This window comes from Mercenaria mercenaria, chromosome 12 (assembly GCF_021730395.1).
Source record: "Mercenaria mercenaria strain notata chromosome 12, MADL_Memer_1, whole genome shotgun sequence".
NCBI lineage: Eukaryota > Metazoa > Mollusca > Bivalvia > Venerida > Veneridae > Mercenaria > Mercenaria mercenaria.
This window is the reverse complement of record NC_069372.1, coordinates 3791055-3807085: the sequence shown is the minus strand read 5'-3', so window position 1 is coordinate 3807085 and position 16031 is coordinate 3791055. Positions and strand designations below refer to the sequence as shown.

Genomic DNA, 16031 nt, shown 5'->3' with positions numbered 1-16031 from the left:
GTGACCTCTAGAGTGTTAACAGTCAAATTGTTGACGACGACGGGTGAATGACTGACGGACAACGGACACAGGGCGATCACAAAAGCTTTGTGGGACAAGATCAAAAAGATGATCTATATCATAATTTTAACATGTCCGAAACATTGCGGAATGCTACTAATTTCACTTGGGTAATAATTGCATTTTACTCGGTCTTTATCATATACTCCTTGTGTAAAATCTCAAACTTTAAACTAAAATCAAAGTATTAAATCCACATAATATTTCAGTGAAACGTACTTCAAAGTTTTGTAGTTTGTTGCATCACCTTGTGGCATGCGCAGTCAAAAATCTAATTTGTTTTCTTAAATAGTGTGATATTCATTTCAAAGTCACTATGTTCATTGTGAAAATACTTTGTTTTACCCAAGTGGAAACTGGCAGGTACTTGAAAATACCGCTCTCCGATTGGTCAGTTAGAACTCCTGATGTCATGATAAAGTTATGAATTTTCAGTGGGCATGTAGGATTCCTTCGTAGAGTTGAAGGTCCAGGCGCTGGCTCTATCTCCTTAGATATAGAAACAATCGAAGTAGTGAATGGTAATTTCTGTACAATTACGTATTCTTGTGTGTGGCGTTTCTGGCATTCTTTGGACAATAATGTAGTTCATATGAGCAACTGGCTTTCTATTTCATACCGGAAAATGCCGAAATCACATACGGGGAATATGTTACCGCACGGAAACTACCGAATGCAGTTTCTGCTCCACCGCCTTAAGGAAACAGACCTGACAACCTCCGCGAATAAATACATATCCACATGGTACTTCGGCATTCACTAGCAATTAATACAAGTATGAGAATAGGACTAGGAAATGAGAACACAAATAGAGAATACTACTTTACAGTAAATTAGGACATACACAAAATACAAAGAATACTCGACTGAATGGAAACAGTACATCACCATTATGGGTTTCTTACCTTAAACGCACTGACCTCCAGATCGTTCGACAATAAAAACAAAGACTTTATTGTTAAGAATGCTTTGAAACTTAATTACTGACAGACTATATCTTACGGAAACACATGAGAAATAGATGTTTTTACTCATTTTTATGATGAAAATCGAAAAGCCTTCGTAACGCTTTACTCGAAGTTAACATCTAAATTATAAATATGTATATTTAACGTGCATTAAACACTAAATCCTCCATAGGGCTATTGGTAGCGACAGCGGAAAACTTCTTTATTGCCACGGCGGTCCGGGTTCGATTCCCGACGGGGTCATCTTTTTCTTGATTTGGCATTTTTTTTAAATGGTTTAGAAACAAAAACTCATTTTCTAATGTTCATAATATGACCAAACTTCAATATAAAAGAAAATTATTTTTTCTGCCAAAATCTGGAGGTCAGTGCCTTTAAACCTTGCTCTGGCATATCACAACCATTTTATGTACAAGTCCTCATCACAGTTACTACTATAAGTGTCTTTTAAAGGAAGAATTTGCATGATTGCTTCTAAGAATGAAAAATAACACTCAAAAGTTACGATCTTTTTATATTCATTTGCATACTGAATATTGTAAATAACTAACAAATTCAGTTATTTGTAACATTTCATTCACTTAAACATTATCATTTTTCAAAAGCAGCTGACAAAAAATAAATTTTAAAGCAACAATGTATACCATTTCTAAAACATAAAATGTAAAAAGATTAAAATCATACAAGTTTAAATTAATTTTAAAACAAGAGGGTCATGATGACCCTATATCGCTCACCTGTTAAACTTGGCCTTGGAATCATCAAGATGACCCAGTTTCAAACTTGGCCTAAAGATCATCAAGATAAACATTTTGTGCAAGTCTGTATCAAATCAAACCATAAATGAAACCTCAATATGGCTGAAATGGCCAGAATAGAAAACTTTGCCTCTTTCAGGGGCAGTAAATCTAGAATCTGTGATGGAATCTAGCCAGTTTTTGAAAGGAACCAAGATCTTACTCAGAGTTCAGTTGAGTGTAAGTATGGTTAAAATCAAATGTAAAATGTCACTTCTATCGTGTTCACAAGGTAAAAATTAACAAATTTTGGCCTTTTCAGGGGCCGTAACCTATGATTGGATCTGATGGATTCATCATGGAATCCAAGATCTATTGTTGTTAAAGATATTTTGCAAGTTTGTATCAAATCAAACCATAATAAAGTCTCTATATGGCTGCAAAAGCCAAAATAAATTTTTTTGGCCCTTTAAGGGCCATAACTCTGGAACCCGTGAAGGGATCTGGTCAGTTTTCGAAAGGAACTGAGATATTACGCCAATACAAGTTATGTGCAAGTTTGATTAAAATCGGTTGCAAAATGTGGTCTCTATTGTCTTCACAAGAAATTGCGGACGGATGACAGACGGACGGACCACGGGCAATCACAAAAGCTCAACCTGTGACAGGTGAGCTAAAAATAAAAGGAAGCTGAATGTTTTTTATAACACCTGAAAACCAGAACAATAAAATGTAGAACCTCTTTAACAAGAACAGGGTCAATAAAACACACCTTTCTAACAGTACAAAGTTGAGATGTGTACTGTAAAAGTACATAAATGTGAAGGATTTCAGTCACTATTTCAACAAGTTCATATAAAGGTGTAAATTTTCAAGAACATTGCAATATTCATGCAATTTTGCTGCATACACTCAAAATGAACTTGTAAAATAGGAGTTTGAAAAATACAGATTTACAAGCAGTAAGCAATAGCATTTAATTCTTAGCAGCCTCCAGTTACTAATACTGAGGTCATATACATTTTCATGAACATATACACATTTTGAAACTTCCACATCTCCGTTACACCAACAGTTTATATTCCAACACCGATCTTTAAACAAAAAACTTTACCCTTGAACATACAGTTTTGTATATACCTTATACCGTTTTATATATTCTACTTAAAAAAGAAAATGAATTGTATCAAAAACTATTTCTTTCTGTCCAGCAGAAGTTTTGAAATGGCACGTAAAGTTCATATGAATGATAATAATTTTTAAAGGAATTCTATTCAAAATACAGAATGTATCAAAATATTATGTAATATCTGTAACTTGGCATGCATCAGAAATATTTGCCAATTCTATTGTAGTGTAGATCAAATCATAAATTTATTTAATGCAAATCACATTTTCAAGCTACCAATGCCGGTAAAACAAATCATAGTGTTCAAAGTTCCATTCTGCTTTACATTTTATGTTAAAAATAGTTGAAGGAGAATATGCAGAATTGTACAGCTAGAAAAGTGCTACTTTCAACATTGCAAATGAACATATTCTGTTCAAGCCATAAAGGGAGGTAATATAAAAGAATGAATTCAATAATACTTTCTACTACCATAATCAAATTTGTCAACAATATATACGAGATAACTACTACCAAAAATAAGAAATAACAAGAGATCACCATTGAGCCATTTTTGAATGTTCAAAATTTCAAAACTAGCTAAAGGTCAAAATCAAGGTCAAATTTCATTTCGGTACACAACACTGTGCATGTGGTCCATGCATGTGGTCCAAATTTGACAGCTGTAAGCTTGAGAAATGTGAAAGTAGGTCACTAGATCAATTTCAAGGTCAACGTTCATTTCGGTACAAAAACTATTCATGTGCTTCAAATTTGGAGGCTGTAGCTTGAGAAATGTGAAAGTAGGTCACTAGGTCAATCTCAAGATCAAAGTTAATTTCGGTACACAAAACTATGCATGTGGTCCAAATCTGAAGGCTGTAGCTTGAGAAATGTAAAAGTAGGTCACTAGGTCAAAATCAAGGTCAAATTTCATTTCATAACACAAAACTATGCATGTGGTCCAAATTTGAAGCCTGTACCTTCAAAAATGTGGAAGTAGGTCACTAGGTCAATGTCAAGGTCAAAGTTTGTTTCAGTACACAAACCTATGCATGTGGTCCAAATTTGAAGGCTGTAGCTACAGAAATGTGAAAGTAGGTCACTAGGTCAAGATCAAGGTCAACTCATGTCAAGGTTCATCTTGCCACTCAAAACTATACATGTGGTCCAAATTTGAATGTTGTACATTGTAGGTTATGGACAAGAAGATTTTAAAAGTTTTTCCCTATATAAGTCTATATGAACTATGTGACCCCCGGGGTGGGGCCATATTTGACCCTAGGGGGATAATTTGAATAAATTTGGTAGAGAACCACTAGATGATGTTACATTACAAATATCAAAGCCCTAGGCTTTGTGGTTTGGACAAGAAGATTTTCAAAGTTTTTCCCTATATAAGTCTATGTAAACCATGTGACCCCGAGGGCGGGGCCATATTTGACCCTTGGGGAATAATTTGAACAATCTTAGTTGAGGACAACTAGATGATGTCACATACAAAATATCAAAGCCTTAGGCCCTGTGGTTTTGGACAAGAGGTTTTTTAAAGTTTTTCCATATATAAATCTGGTTAAACCATGTGACCCCCGGGGCGGGGCCATATTTGACCCCAGGGAAATAATTTGAATAATCTTGGTAGAGGACCACTAGATGATGCTACATACCAAATATCAAAGCCCTAGGCCCTGTGGTTTTGGACAAGAAGATTTTCAAAGTTTTTCCCTATATAAATCTATATAAATTATAAAAAGGGCCATAACTCACTCAAAAATTGTTGAACCAGTCTGATTTTCAGGGGGACATAACTAGGGTAGCAATACATCTTTCTGACAAAGTTTGGTCAAAATCCCCCTAGTAGTTTCTGAGGAGATGCGTTAACGAGATATTGTCAACTGACGGACGGAAGGACGACGGACCACGGATGCAGAGTGATTTGAATAGCCCACCATCTGATGATGGTGGGCTAAAAAGACAATAATTTAGTTAATACACAACAAAAACTGGCAGTAAAATTGTGACCAAAGTCATTATTGCCCTTTTCACATTTACAAGTACAACACTGAAATGGAAAGGCTGTTTTACTGTGTTTTGTTTCTTATAACAGTTAAACTGATCTGAAAATTTAAATGACTTGTCTCTAGATTAATGCAAAATATATTCTATGAACACACAAGTACAAAAAAACTCAAATAAAGATATTCATCATGCTTGCTTTAGAGTAAATCATCATTCACTGGTGCATGTGGGCTGACTCGAGCAATTCATGTGGTCTCCAGAAGTTTTACTTATAGTTTCAATGTCTGGATCCCTTGAAACCCTGGATAACTCAAGCATTTTGCTTATCTCCTTGCACCTTGAGCGATTTGTGTTTTACTATACCACTAAAGTTCTTTTTTCCTTTTTTCATATCACAATTTTATACTTTGACAAATACAGTAAAGACTAGTTGTATAAACAAGAGTGTATTTCAAGCCAGTTTTGCGTCAAACTGCCTTGATCACACAGTTTTTCATTATTTACATTATAAAATTTCTGGCAATAGAGGGTTTCCACCATGATCAAATTAACAAAAATTTAACTTCACAGAACAGTCCCTTAAAATTCATCAAGTATCATTTTCAGTGAACTAACAAATTAAAAATATATAATCAACAACAACTGTGTACAAATAAATACTTCAAATGAAAATAAAAAACTGAAGTTACATATTTTATTTTAAAGGCAAGTATACTTTGAGCAAAATTGATTTTTGTCACCAAGCAAACTTTTTCATAATGTAAATAAGGTAGAGCAAAGCTGATGATGACACCGAAATAATGTTCTTTATAATAGCTTTAATACACAGGAGCTTACATTTAACTTTTTTAAGCAAAATAGCCAATATATCCTACAGATGAACCTTCCTTAGTGGCCACCAGTATTTAGCAGCCTCTCGGCTAACTTTCCTGATCATATTTTATTTTGTTCTAAATTAAACTTCTCTCACACTTAAGCAACCACCTACCTTAAGCGGTACTTGTCTTCAGAAGCCAGATTATGACCCTCTTATGACTGACTGCTTACTACAGGGTGGACTATATCTTATAATAATTAAAGAGAATTTTTGAAAATTAACTCCCCTCTCAAAAGTCCAAAAATTCTATTCCAAAAGAATGTATTTTATTAACATTCTGCTGGTGAATGAATGAATTCTCTAACAAAACACACATCCTGCATGTCAGTTCAATTGGACAGAGTACCCAGTCAACAAAACTTTGGTAATATATAATACAGGCAATTTTTCTCCCTAAAAAAGTTTAATGCAGATTCTCTGCTACAATGTACTTGATGCTAGTATGCATGCATCTGTAATTTTACACTTAGTCTAATACTATAAGGTTAACATTGAGCAGTACACTATGGCAATATATTTGGAGGAGTACCCATCTGAAACACATATTGGACAAGCAGATAGGATATATACCAGTCAAACTATATCCCCTATTGAGAGGATAATTGCATCTTTTTTCCTTAATCATGTTAACAGATAAAAGAAAAACACAGTAGTTCTCATTGTATCTGATGGCAATGCATCTGTGTTATATTTATATTTAACACAATTTTCATTTTTAACCCAAATACAAGATAAACATCTAAATTATAGTGTAAATTGGATTCTATGAAGATATGCTTATTCAACAAGTGACTTTTATACACTACCATTACTTTATCGTCCAAATATAGTAGTCCAAATATAGTATCATAGCCTATCATATAAATAACCAAAAATATACTAATACTAAGAGGACCTCACAAACTCAAAACACTGTTCACTGCACAGCTGGTGAAGATAAGGCAATGGATTATATGCAGCACACAGTGCGATATTGTAAAAGTACTTGAGCTATGTTAGAGCATCGGTTCAAGCCCAGACAAGAAAGCGTTTGGACCCAAACAGACAGGCTGAATGATTACTATTGGATTTCTGCCTAATAGCAGATCTCTGATTAGTATTTATTCTGCATATTAAACATTTCTGCACTTCCTATATTATACAGAGAAGTTGTGTCCGCTGGATTAATCCCTGAAAGTCGTAGGTCTTGGGCAGCGGTAATATCTCCATGAATATATACATAATTCGACAGGGGAGGTAAATCATGAATAATTGTCTCCATTTTAGACGTATCTGTCTGATCACTAACTACAGTTGGAATTGTGTGTTTACTTAAATCTGAGTCCGGAAGGTTGGTTGTATCAACACGATATCCTTTGTGTCGCTTTGACTTTTTTATATTGGAATACGTGTTATCGGCTGATTCTTTCACTTTGTAGTCTGCATATGTCAGATTATTTGCGTTTGATGACATATCTGCTTCCTGACCTATTTCTTTGTCAATTGTCGGAACTTGCTGGAGCGCTTTCCTCTCCTTTGCCGTTGCAACAAGTCGACCATCTTTGGTGATAACATCGCCTGAGTCGAAGTTCGAATATTTCATTTTTAAATTGACAGTATGTTTGGTGACCACAACAAGGTCGTGTACAGTACGTATATGTTTGTCAACGTTCCCCTTCACTCCAGTCCTGTACTGACATACAGGGCAGGCATATGGCTTGAAATCCTGTAACAAGAATCATTTAGTTCTCTACTGTACTATATCCTCAATTCAAAACAAAGTGTAGTTAACAAGCCCAAAGAAATTTCAGCTGGATCGGATGTATCATTACACATCATGATTATCAATATAAGTTCTGCATAAGCTTACGTTTTGAAAATATTTCAGTGGTGTTAAAAGTTAAAGTTAAAATTAAACATTACAGCATGGTATTTATGAACTTTCTACCAAGAGCTTGCAGTTAATGGTTTTTAATAAATGAACATTAACAAAAATGTAATGAAACAATTTTAAATGGAGAATCTACTTAAAACAAAATTAAACCATTTAAACAATTTTGCAGCCAAAGATTTGCAAAGCTCTGCCTTATAATGCATTTTATCAACAGATATCCAATATAACAATCTATATGTAATAATGGAGGTCTTTTTAGAATTCAGTTAATCATGAACAACTGTAAGGTATTGCAAATTACATGCATACATCAGTTATGTAAACTTAGCATTTTTTGTGATGGCAGTGTTTCATGTTTTTCAAACGTTGACATTTTACTCCTACAAATATTCCTGGTAATAGCATCAATTTAAGCTGGCTATTTAAGTTTGCAAATACACTGTCCTTATGAACTTTGCTTACTTAAACGAGTACTAACCTTATGTGTATGCATAAGTTTGATATGTTTATCTAGACCTATTGTATCTGTACACGCGTAGGCACAACCTTCAAATGTACACTTGTATTTCTTCTCTGAAATGTAACGTAATAAATCAAATACTTGATGTTTGTTTTTCCAATTTAGGTTTAACACAGTTTCTCAGCAAGCACTTCAGGATCATTTTTTTTGTTTTCTGCTGCAATGTAGAATTTTAATAAAACATTGTATACAAAAATGCCACTTTGTGATTTATGTAAACTAAATATCTTCAATTCTTAACTTATCATCAAGGTTCCACCATCCTTATTTCATTGAAAAAATGTCATGAACTACATGTTTTTCAGCTTAGAACTTTTCTTTGCTCTATTCAACCAACAAAACTTAATGCTGGTAAATCTTTTGACCAATAAATTTGTAGTTAATAATTTGTTGCCGTAACATTGAGTTGCCCTGGCCTGCTCAAAGATAGCAACGAGTGTGAATAAGCCCTGATTCTTACCATGAAATATCATTTGCTTTTCAGGACATTTTTTGTTGTATTTTTGATGAATTTAAGTTCACAACAACACAATCAGAAGTCATATGATGACTTTCTAGCTTTTGATAGTGGCTGAAGACCCCAAGTACATTTCCATGCTTCGTTTCAGACACCGGCAAGCAGCTGGGTAGAACCACCAACTTTCTGCTGAACGGCTTTCTCATATTAACCCTTATCATACTGGACATGATTGATTCTGCCTTTGTGACCAGTGCAGATCATGATCAGCCTGCACATCTGTGCAGTCTGATCAAGATCTGTACTGTTTGCATTTCAGTTAGTATCTTTTTGGCAAACACCTCTTTAACAGATAATGGTACTGTCCAAAATTGAAAGATGGACAAGTTCATTTTAGAAATTTAGCAGGGTCAGGGTTAAAGAATTATACAACCAGTGCAAGGTTTCAAACCCACAGGGGTAAGGGTCAAATGATATATAGCCAGAGATGTTAACCAATCGACTGAGAAAGGAATACATGCACTTATACATGGGAAAACTAACCTCCGTGAAAACTAATATGTCTCCTTAATTCACTCTTCGTACTGCAGCCTTTCGAACATATCGGACAGATGAAATTCTTTATCCCTGAAAAAAAAAACACTCTTAAAATAGCTGGAAGAAAATAAATCATAAATCTTTATTTTTCAGATGTCTGGTTCCATACTGAAAAAGAAGTTTTATGGTTGGAATTTATCTTCTGTACTGTGTTAAGTTATTACAAAGTTTAACTGAATTTCTGTGTGTCATGAAGAACTGTAAAAAAGATCTCACACCTTAGAAAGGTTTCTTTTTTTGTAATAACTTAAAACAATTAAAGTTACATTTTACTCGTATTATACGTTATTTCATTAAGTTGACTGCTCACCGTAAATCTCTCGAAAATGCAATAATTGGTCGCTGAATTTCATCACAGAAGGAAAGTTCAGAGTCAAATTTCACAAAGCAACAGAGTACTATGATTCCTGAAACATCTGATTGACAGAATTCTGAGCATACATTTAAAATGACTAATGGTTAAGCTGGAATCCAAGACTGGTCTAATATCAAAGTTTTATTACAAGTCAAAACTTTTCTTTTTTTTTCACGCAAGAATTATTCAATGAGGGACTTGATAATATGTATCAGGTTTTCATTAAAATGAACCACAAAAGAAACTTGTATTCCCACACAAATACATACTACAAAATCATTAATATTTGTGGACCACTTTTGTGGATTTCATGGCTCCGTTCAATGCGTGAAATAAACAGTTAGCCTGCTGGCGGCAAGAGTTTCTGGCTTTGCGACCAATGCAGACCAAGATCTGCCTGCACGGACGTGCATGCTGATCATGGTCTGCATTGTTCGCTATTCAGTCAGAAAATTTTCATTGAACACCCCTTCGAACAAGAGGGCAAAAATGGCCCTGGGTCGCTCACCTGAGAAACACATAATAACAGTGTTAACATGTTTCCCAGATGATCTATATTTGAACTTGGCCTAGATTTCACCAAGGCAATCATTCTGACTAAATTTTATGAATATCCAGTGTAAAATGCAGCCCCTATTGTGTACACAAGGTTTTTTTTTCAATTTTGCCGGGTGACCTAGTTTTTGACCCTAGATGACCCATATTCAAACTCGGCCTTGATTTCATCAAAACAAACATGCTGATCAAATTTCATGAAGAGCCAGAGTAAAATGCATACACAAGGTTTTTCTTTGATTTGACCTAGAGACCTAGTTCTTCACCCAAAATAACCCATATTCCAACTTGACCTAGATTTCATCAAGGCAATCATTCTGACCACAATTCATTAAGACCAATTGAAAAATACAGCCTCTATCGCATACACAAGGTTTTTCTTTGATTTGATTTAGTGACCTAGTTTTTGACTCAAGATGACTCATTTTGGAACTTGGCCTAGATTTCATCAAGGTAATCATTCTGATAAAAGTTCATGAAGATCAGTTGAAAAATACACCCTCTATTGCATACACAAGGTTTTTCTTTGATTTGACCTAGTGACCTAGTTTTTTGAGCCCAGATGACCCATATTCGAAATCCTCCTGGATTCATCAGAACAATCATTCTGACTAAATTTTATGAATATCCAGTGTGAAATGCAGCCCCTATTGCGTACACAAGTTTTTTTTTTCAATTTGACCAGGTGACCTAGTTTTTTGAACCAAGATGACCCACATTCAAACCTTACCTAGATTTCATCCAGACATTCTTATCAAATTTCATGAAGATTTGGTGTAAAATGCAGTCCCTATTTCATACATAAGCTTTTTCTTTGATATGACCTAGTGACTTAATTTTTGACCCATGATAACTCATATTTGAACTTGACCTAGATTTCATCAAGGCAATCATTCTGACCAAAATTCATGAAGATCAATTGAAAAATACAGCCTCTATCACATACACAAGGTTTTTCTTTGATTTGACCTAGTGACCTAGTTTTTGATCCCAGATGACCCATTTTCGAACTTGGCCTAGATTTCATCAAGGTTATCATTCTGACAAAATTTCATGAAGATCAGTTGAAAAATACAGCCTCTATCGCATACACAAGCTAAATGTTGACAGACGACAGACGCCTGACATGGAGCGATCACAAAAACTCACTAAAAATAAATGGTATTACCCAAATTGAATGTCGGACTAGTCCATTTTAGTAATTTAGCAGGGTAAAGGTTAAATTCCAACAAACCAGTAAATTTCCAATTCAGTTAATGTTCAAATGTTGAAATGAACGAATACATATCCCAACAAAATACAAATATAATTGTTTCAGCAAAAAGCATGAATTTTCGTGCCAACAAAATAAAATGATTTCATAGTATAAGCAGAAGTTCCTACCATCGTGGCGTTCCCTGTGCTGTTTTAGCTGTTGGGACTTCATAGTACTGAACCCACAAATATCACATACGTACCTGCATAGAACGCATGCACAAGATCACATATATGTAAGTCATATTAAGTATTAAAGCAATTTATTCACAGCTGAACTCAAAATTTTCAAGAATACCAATCAATTTATACTTGCAGTATAACTCTTAGAAAATAATAGCTGAAGTGAAAACCCATACAATCTAGACAATGTCATACTACAAAATATGGTGTGGTGTTGGGGTGAAGCCTGGAATGATATTTTGTAGTGATTTTGTACTCTAATATTTGGATTCTGTTCAAAATTTAAAAGCCATATTTATTGACCTTTCAAAACATGGGCTTCTTTTATTAAAAATCTGGGATAATTTGAAAAATATGAATGCTCAACCATGAAAACAAATGGTCAATTCAACAAAGTTAAACTTTTCAAACCATTTCTTGACAATTTCCTTTTTCACCGAATCTGTGAATAAATGGCTTTAATAAAAGTTAAACATATTGTCATAGACTCTATTCAAGATGTCAAACCTACCTACATGTGTGTGTTTATTTTCAGAAGAAATGTAAAATTTTCATTAACAAGAGATCACAGAGTGATCTTGGCGCCCACCAATGTGCCATTTTTGAGTGTTCCAAATTTCAAGACTTACTGACTAGCTCAAGGTCAAATTTCATTTCCGTACACAACACTGTGCATGTGGTCCAAATTCAAAAGCTGTAGCTTGAGAAATGTGAAAGTAGGTCACTAGATCAATTTCAAGGACAAAGTTCTTTGTACACAAAACTATGCATGTGCATCAAGTTTGAAGGCTGTAGTTTGTGAAATTTGAAAGTAGGTCACTAGGTCAATCTTAAGGTCACAGTTTATTTTGGTACAAAAAACTATGCATATGGTCCAAATTTGAAGGCTGTAGCTTGAGAAATGTGAAAGAAGGTCACTAGGTCAATGTCCAATTTTGTTTTGGTACACAATCCTATGCATGTGGTCTAAATTTGAAGCCTGTAGCTACAGAAATGTGAAAGTAGGTCACTAGGTCAATCTTAAGATCAAAGTTCATTTCGGTAAACAAAACTAAGCAAGTGGTCCAAATTTGAAGGCTGTAGCTCGAGAAATGTGAAAGTAGGTCACTAGGTCAAAATCAAGGTCAAATTTTATTTCAGAACACAGAACTATGCATGTGGTCCAAATTTGAAGCCTGTACCTTCACAAATGTGAAAGTAGGTCACTAGGTCAATGTAAAGGTCAAAGTTTGTTCTGTACACAAAACTATGCAAGTGGTCCAAATTTGAAGGCTGTAGCTCAAGAAATGTGAAAGTAGGTCACTAGGTCAAAATCAATGTCAAATTTTTTTCGGAACACAGAACTATGCATGTGGTCCAAATTTGAAGCCTGTACCTTCAAACATGTGAAAGTAGGTCACTAGGTCAGTCAAGTTAAGTTTTTCATGCTCAAATAGCCGTGTCCAATTGAAGCGTACTACAGAATTGAAGTAGGTCATAGGTCAATCAAGGTCAAATTTCATTTCGGACACAAACTATGCACGTGGTCCAAATTTGAAGGCTGTAGCTACAGAAATGTGAAAGTAGGTCACTAGGTCAAAATCAAGGTCAAATTTCATTTCGGAACACAAAACTATGCACGTGGTCCAAATTTGAAGGCTGTAGCTTGAGAAATGTGAAAGTAGGTCACTAGGTCAAAATCAAGGTCAAATTTCATTTCGGAACACAAAACTATGCACGTGGTCAAAATTTGAAGCCTGTACCTTCAAAAATGTGAAAGTAGGTCACTAGGTCAAGGTCAAAGTTTTTTCAGTGCTCAAAACTATGCACGTGGTCCAAATTTGAAGGCTGTAGCTACAGAAATGTGAAAGTAGGTCACTAGGTCAATACCAAGGTCAACTCATGTCAAGGTTCATCTTGCCACTCAAAACCATACATATGGTCCAAATTTGAATATTGTAGGTTACTGACAAGAAGATTTTAAAAGCTTTTCCCTATATAAGTCTATATGAACCATGTGACCCCCAGGGCGGGGCCTTATTTGACCCTAGGGGAAAATTTGACCAAACTTGGTAGAGAACCACTAGATGATGCTACATAACAAATATCAAAGCCCTAGGTTTTGTGGTTTGGGCAAGGAGATATTCAAAGTTTTTCCCTATATAAGTCTCTATAAACCATGTATCCCCCGGGGCGGGGCCATATTTGACCCTAGGGGGATAATTTGAAAAATCTTAGTAGAAGACCACTAGATGATGTCACATACAAAATATCAAAGCCCTAGGCCCTATGGTTTTGAACAAGAGGTTTTTTAAAGTTTTTCCCTATATAAGTCTATATAAACCATGTGACCCCCGGGGCGGGGCCATATTAGACCCCGGGGAAATAATTTGAATCATCTTGGTAGAGGACCACTAGATGATGCTTCATACCAAATATCAAAGCCCTAGGCTCTGTGGTTTTGGACAAGAAGATTTTCAAAGTTTTTCCCTATATAAATCTATGTAAATTATAGAAATAAACAAAGGGCCATAACTCACTAAAAAATTGTTGAACCAGTCTGATTTTCAGAGGGACACAACTAGAGTACCAATACATCATTCTGACAAAGTTTGGTCAAAATGCCCCTGGTAGTTTCTGTGGAGATGCGATAACGAGAAATTGTTAACGGAAGGACGGACGGACGGAGGTCGGACCACGGACGCAGAGTGATTTGAATAGCCCACCATCTGATGATGGTGGGCTAAAAAAATGCAAAAGGCTGAAGTCATAAAAATGTAAAACTTGTTATTTAGTCTCTTGACTTCATTTACTCCAGTATTAAGCAAAATGCTGAAGTTACAATTTTCGTATGTTTGCTTTTTTACATTTTCTTTTGCCCACAAACTGTGGTTTAACATTTTATCAAATGCTCAAATTAGACAACAGTACAGTAGGTTCAGCATTTTGAATGGTAACCATGGATACGTGTCATTAAGCTTACATTACATAATATAGGTAAATGAATCTTTGTCAATACTGTTGTGGCGAACCATGTCTTGCCTGTTCTTAGTCATAAAGCCACATTTATCACAGTGGAATCTGTGAAAAAGTTACAAAAGAAATCTGAAGTTCAAATTATCGTCAGATTGTTTTATATGAATTTGATACCATTTTTGAACAGTACAAGTACTTCAGCTATATTGTGCAGTAAGTAAATCTAATCATTATCACTAGATTTCACACAAGAACTGGCTTTTTCTCTGTAAGTCACTGTACTAGTTGATGACTGCTTTAAGGCTTTTCTTGATCAGCATCATACCATACATTGATACTACTGTAGATTTGGCAAGATTCGAATCTTTTCAATTTGGTGATTATGCTTTGTAGCTGCTTATTATTTAATAGGAATTTACTAAAGTTTTGAATCTATGACGCTTTGATTAAGAAAACAAAACTTTGTGCATATTACCCAAGGTACAGTATCACATGCATTATATATATCTTACAGTCGGGCAAAAGATATCTGGACACTGTTGTTCGAAACTTTAACAGGCTATTAAGCTAACGGTTGATTAACTTTTAGGGTTATATTTCTACATTAAAGAAGACTTAGAATAGTAAATTTATGGGTTAAGGATTATGGACGCTAAAAGGTTTTTTTAGATATTAATTCAAAACATACTGTTTCCCAAAAAGACTAATTTCGAATCAAAATTTAACATCTGTTTAAAGTTCTGAACAACTGTGTCCTGTATGCTTCATCCTTCACTGTGCCAGGTTAAGATTTTTTATAATACATGTAGTTACCTGGCAGACTGCATTACTGTATTCAAACCAGAAGTAGTTCAAACTTACATTTTATAGTTATCAGGCAGTTGCTGTCCATGAACCTTAAACAAATGCCAGGCGAGATCAGCCTTCTGTAGGAATTTCTCTGAACACATGTGACACATCTCTGTCCACGATGACTCTCCCATGTGGTAACGCTTTACATGAACCTAAAACGATTGAAAAACTAAATAACATGAAAATGGGATGTAAGCAAGTGAAAATGGGATGTAAGCAAAATGCTAGAAAAGATGAAATTTCAAACTGTATTCACAAATGCAAGATTTCCAAATGTGTACGAGGTGTCAAAATTCCTTACATTGCAATTTTTACTAGTCAGACACACTTTTGTGTTCATAAACCTTTAGTAAATTGTATACATGTATAACACTCTCCTTTAGCTGGCCACTTAATTTCTTTGGACTTCTTAGCAGATCTATTCATTTTCCTATAAATAGGGAATTATTTTACATACACATTTATTCACTGAAATCTCATCATCTGAATTTGCAATTCTGGTATCAAATATCTGATGTAAATTTCTGCTGGGTTCAAACCAGTCACCTCCTCACATCAACCACCTTTAGTTCTTAATGATGTTTTAGCTTGACAGTGAAGTAAGCCTGAAACTTATGTGAATGACTTCTTGGTTGGCCTTATTCGTCTGTGTGAAATACCA

At 34.9% G+C, this 16031-nt stretch overlaps 1 protein-coding gene across 2 annotated transcripts in view; it reads right to left on the bottom strand.

Annotated features, from left to right (window-relative positions):
* Window positions 1-1522: 1522 nt before the first annotated feature.
* LOC123533678 (zinc finger and BTB domain-containing protein 24-like) overlaps window positions 1523-16031 on the bottom strand; it is a 29985-nt gene continuing 15476 nt past the window's right edge. For both annotated transcript variants that reach the window (XM_045315437.2, XM_045315438.2), the window contains exons 4-8: window positions 15380-15522; window positions 11510-11583; window positions 9163-9246; window positions 8121-8215; window positions 1523-7474 (exon numbers count right to left, since the gene is read on the bottom strand). In XM_045315437.2, coding sequence (XP_045171372.2) covers window positions 6863-7474; window positions 8121-8215; window positions 9163-9246; window positions 11510-11583; window positions 15380-15522 — 1008 coding nt within the window. In that variant the 3' untranslated portion in view covers window positions 1523-6862. The remainder of the gene's footprint in view (window positions 7475-8120; window positions 8216-9162; window positions 9247-11509; window positions 11584-15379; window positions 15523-16031) is intronic.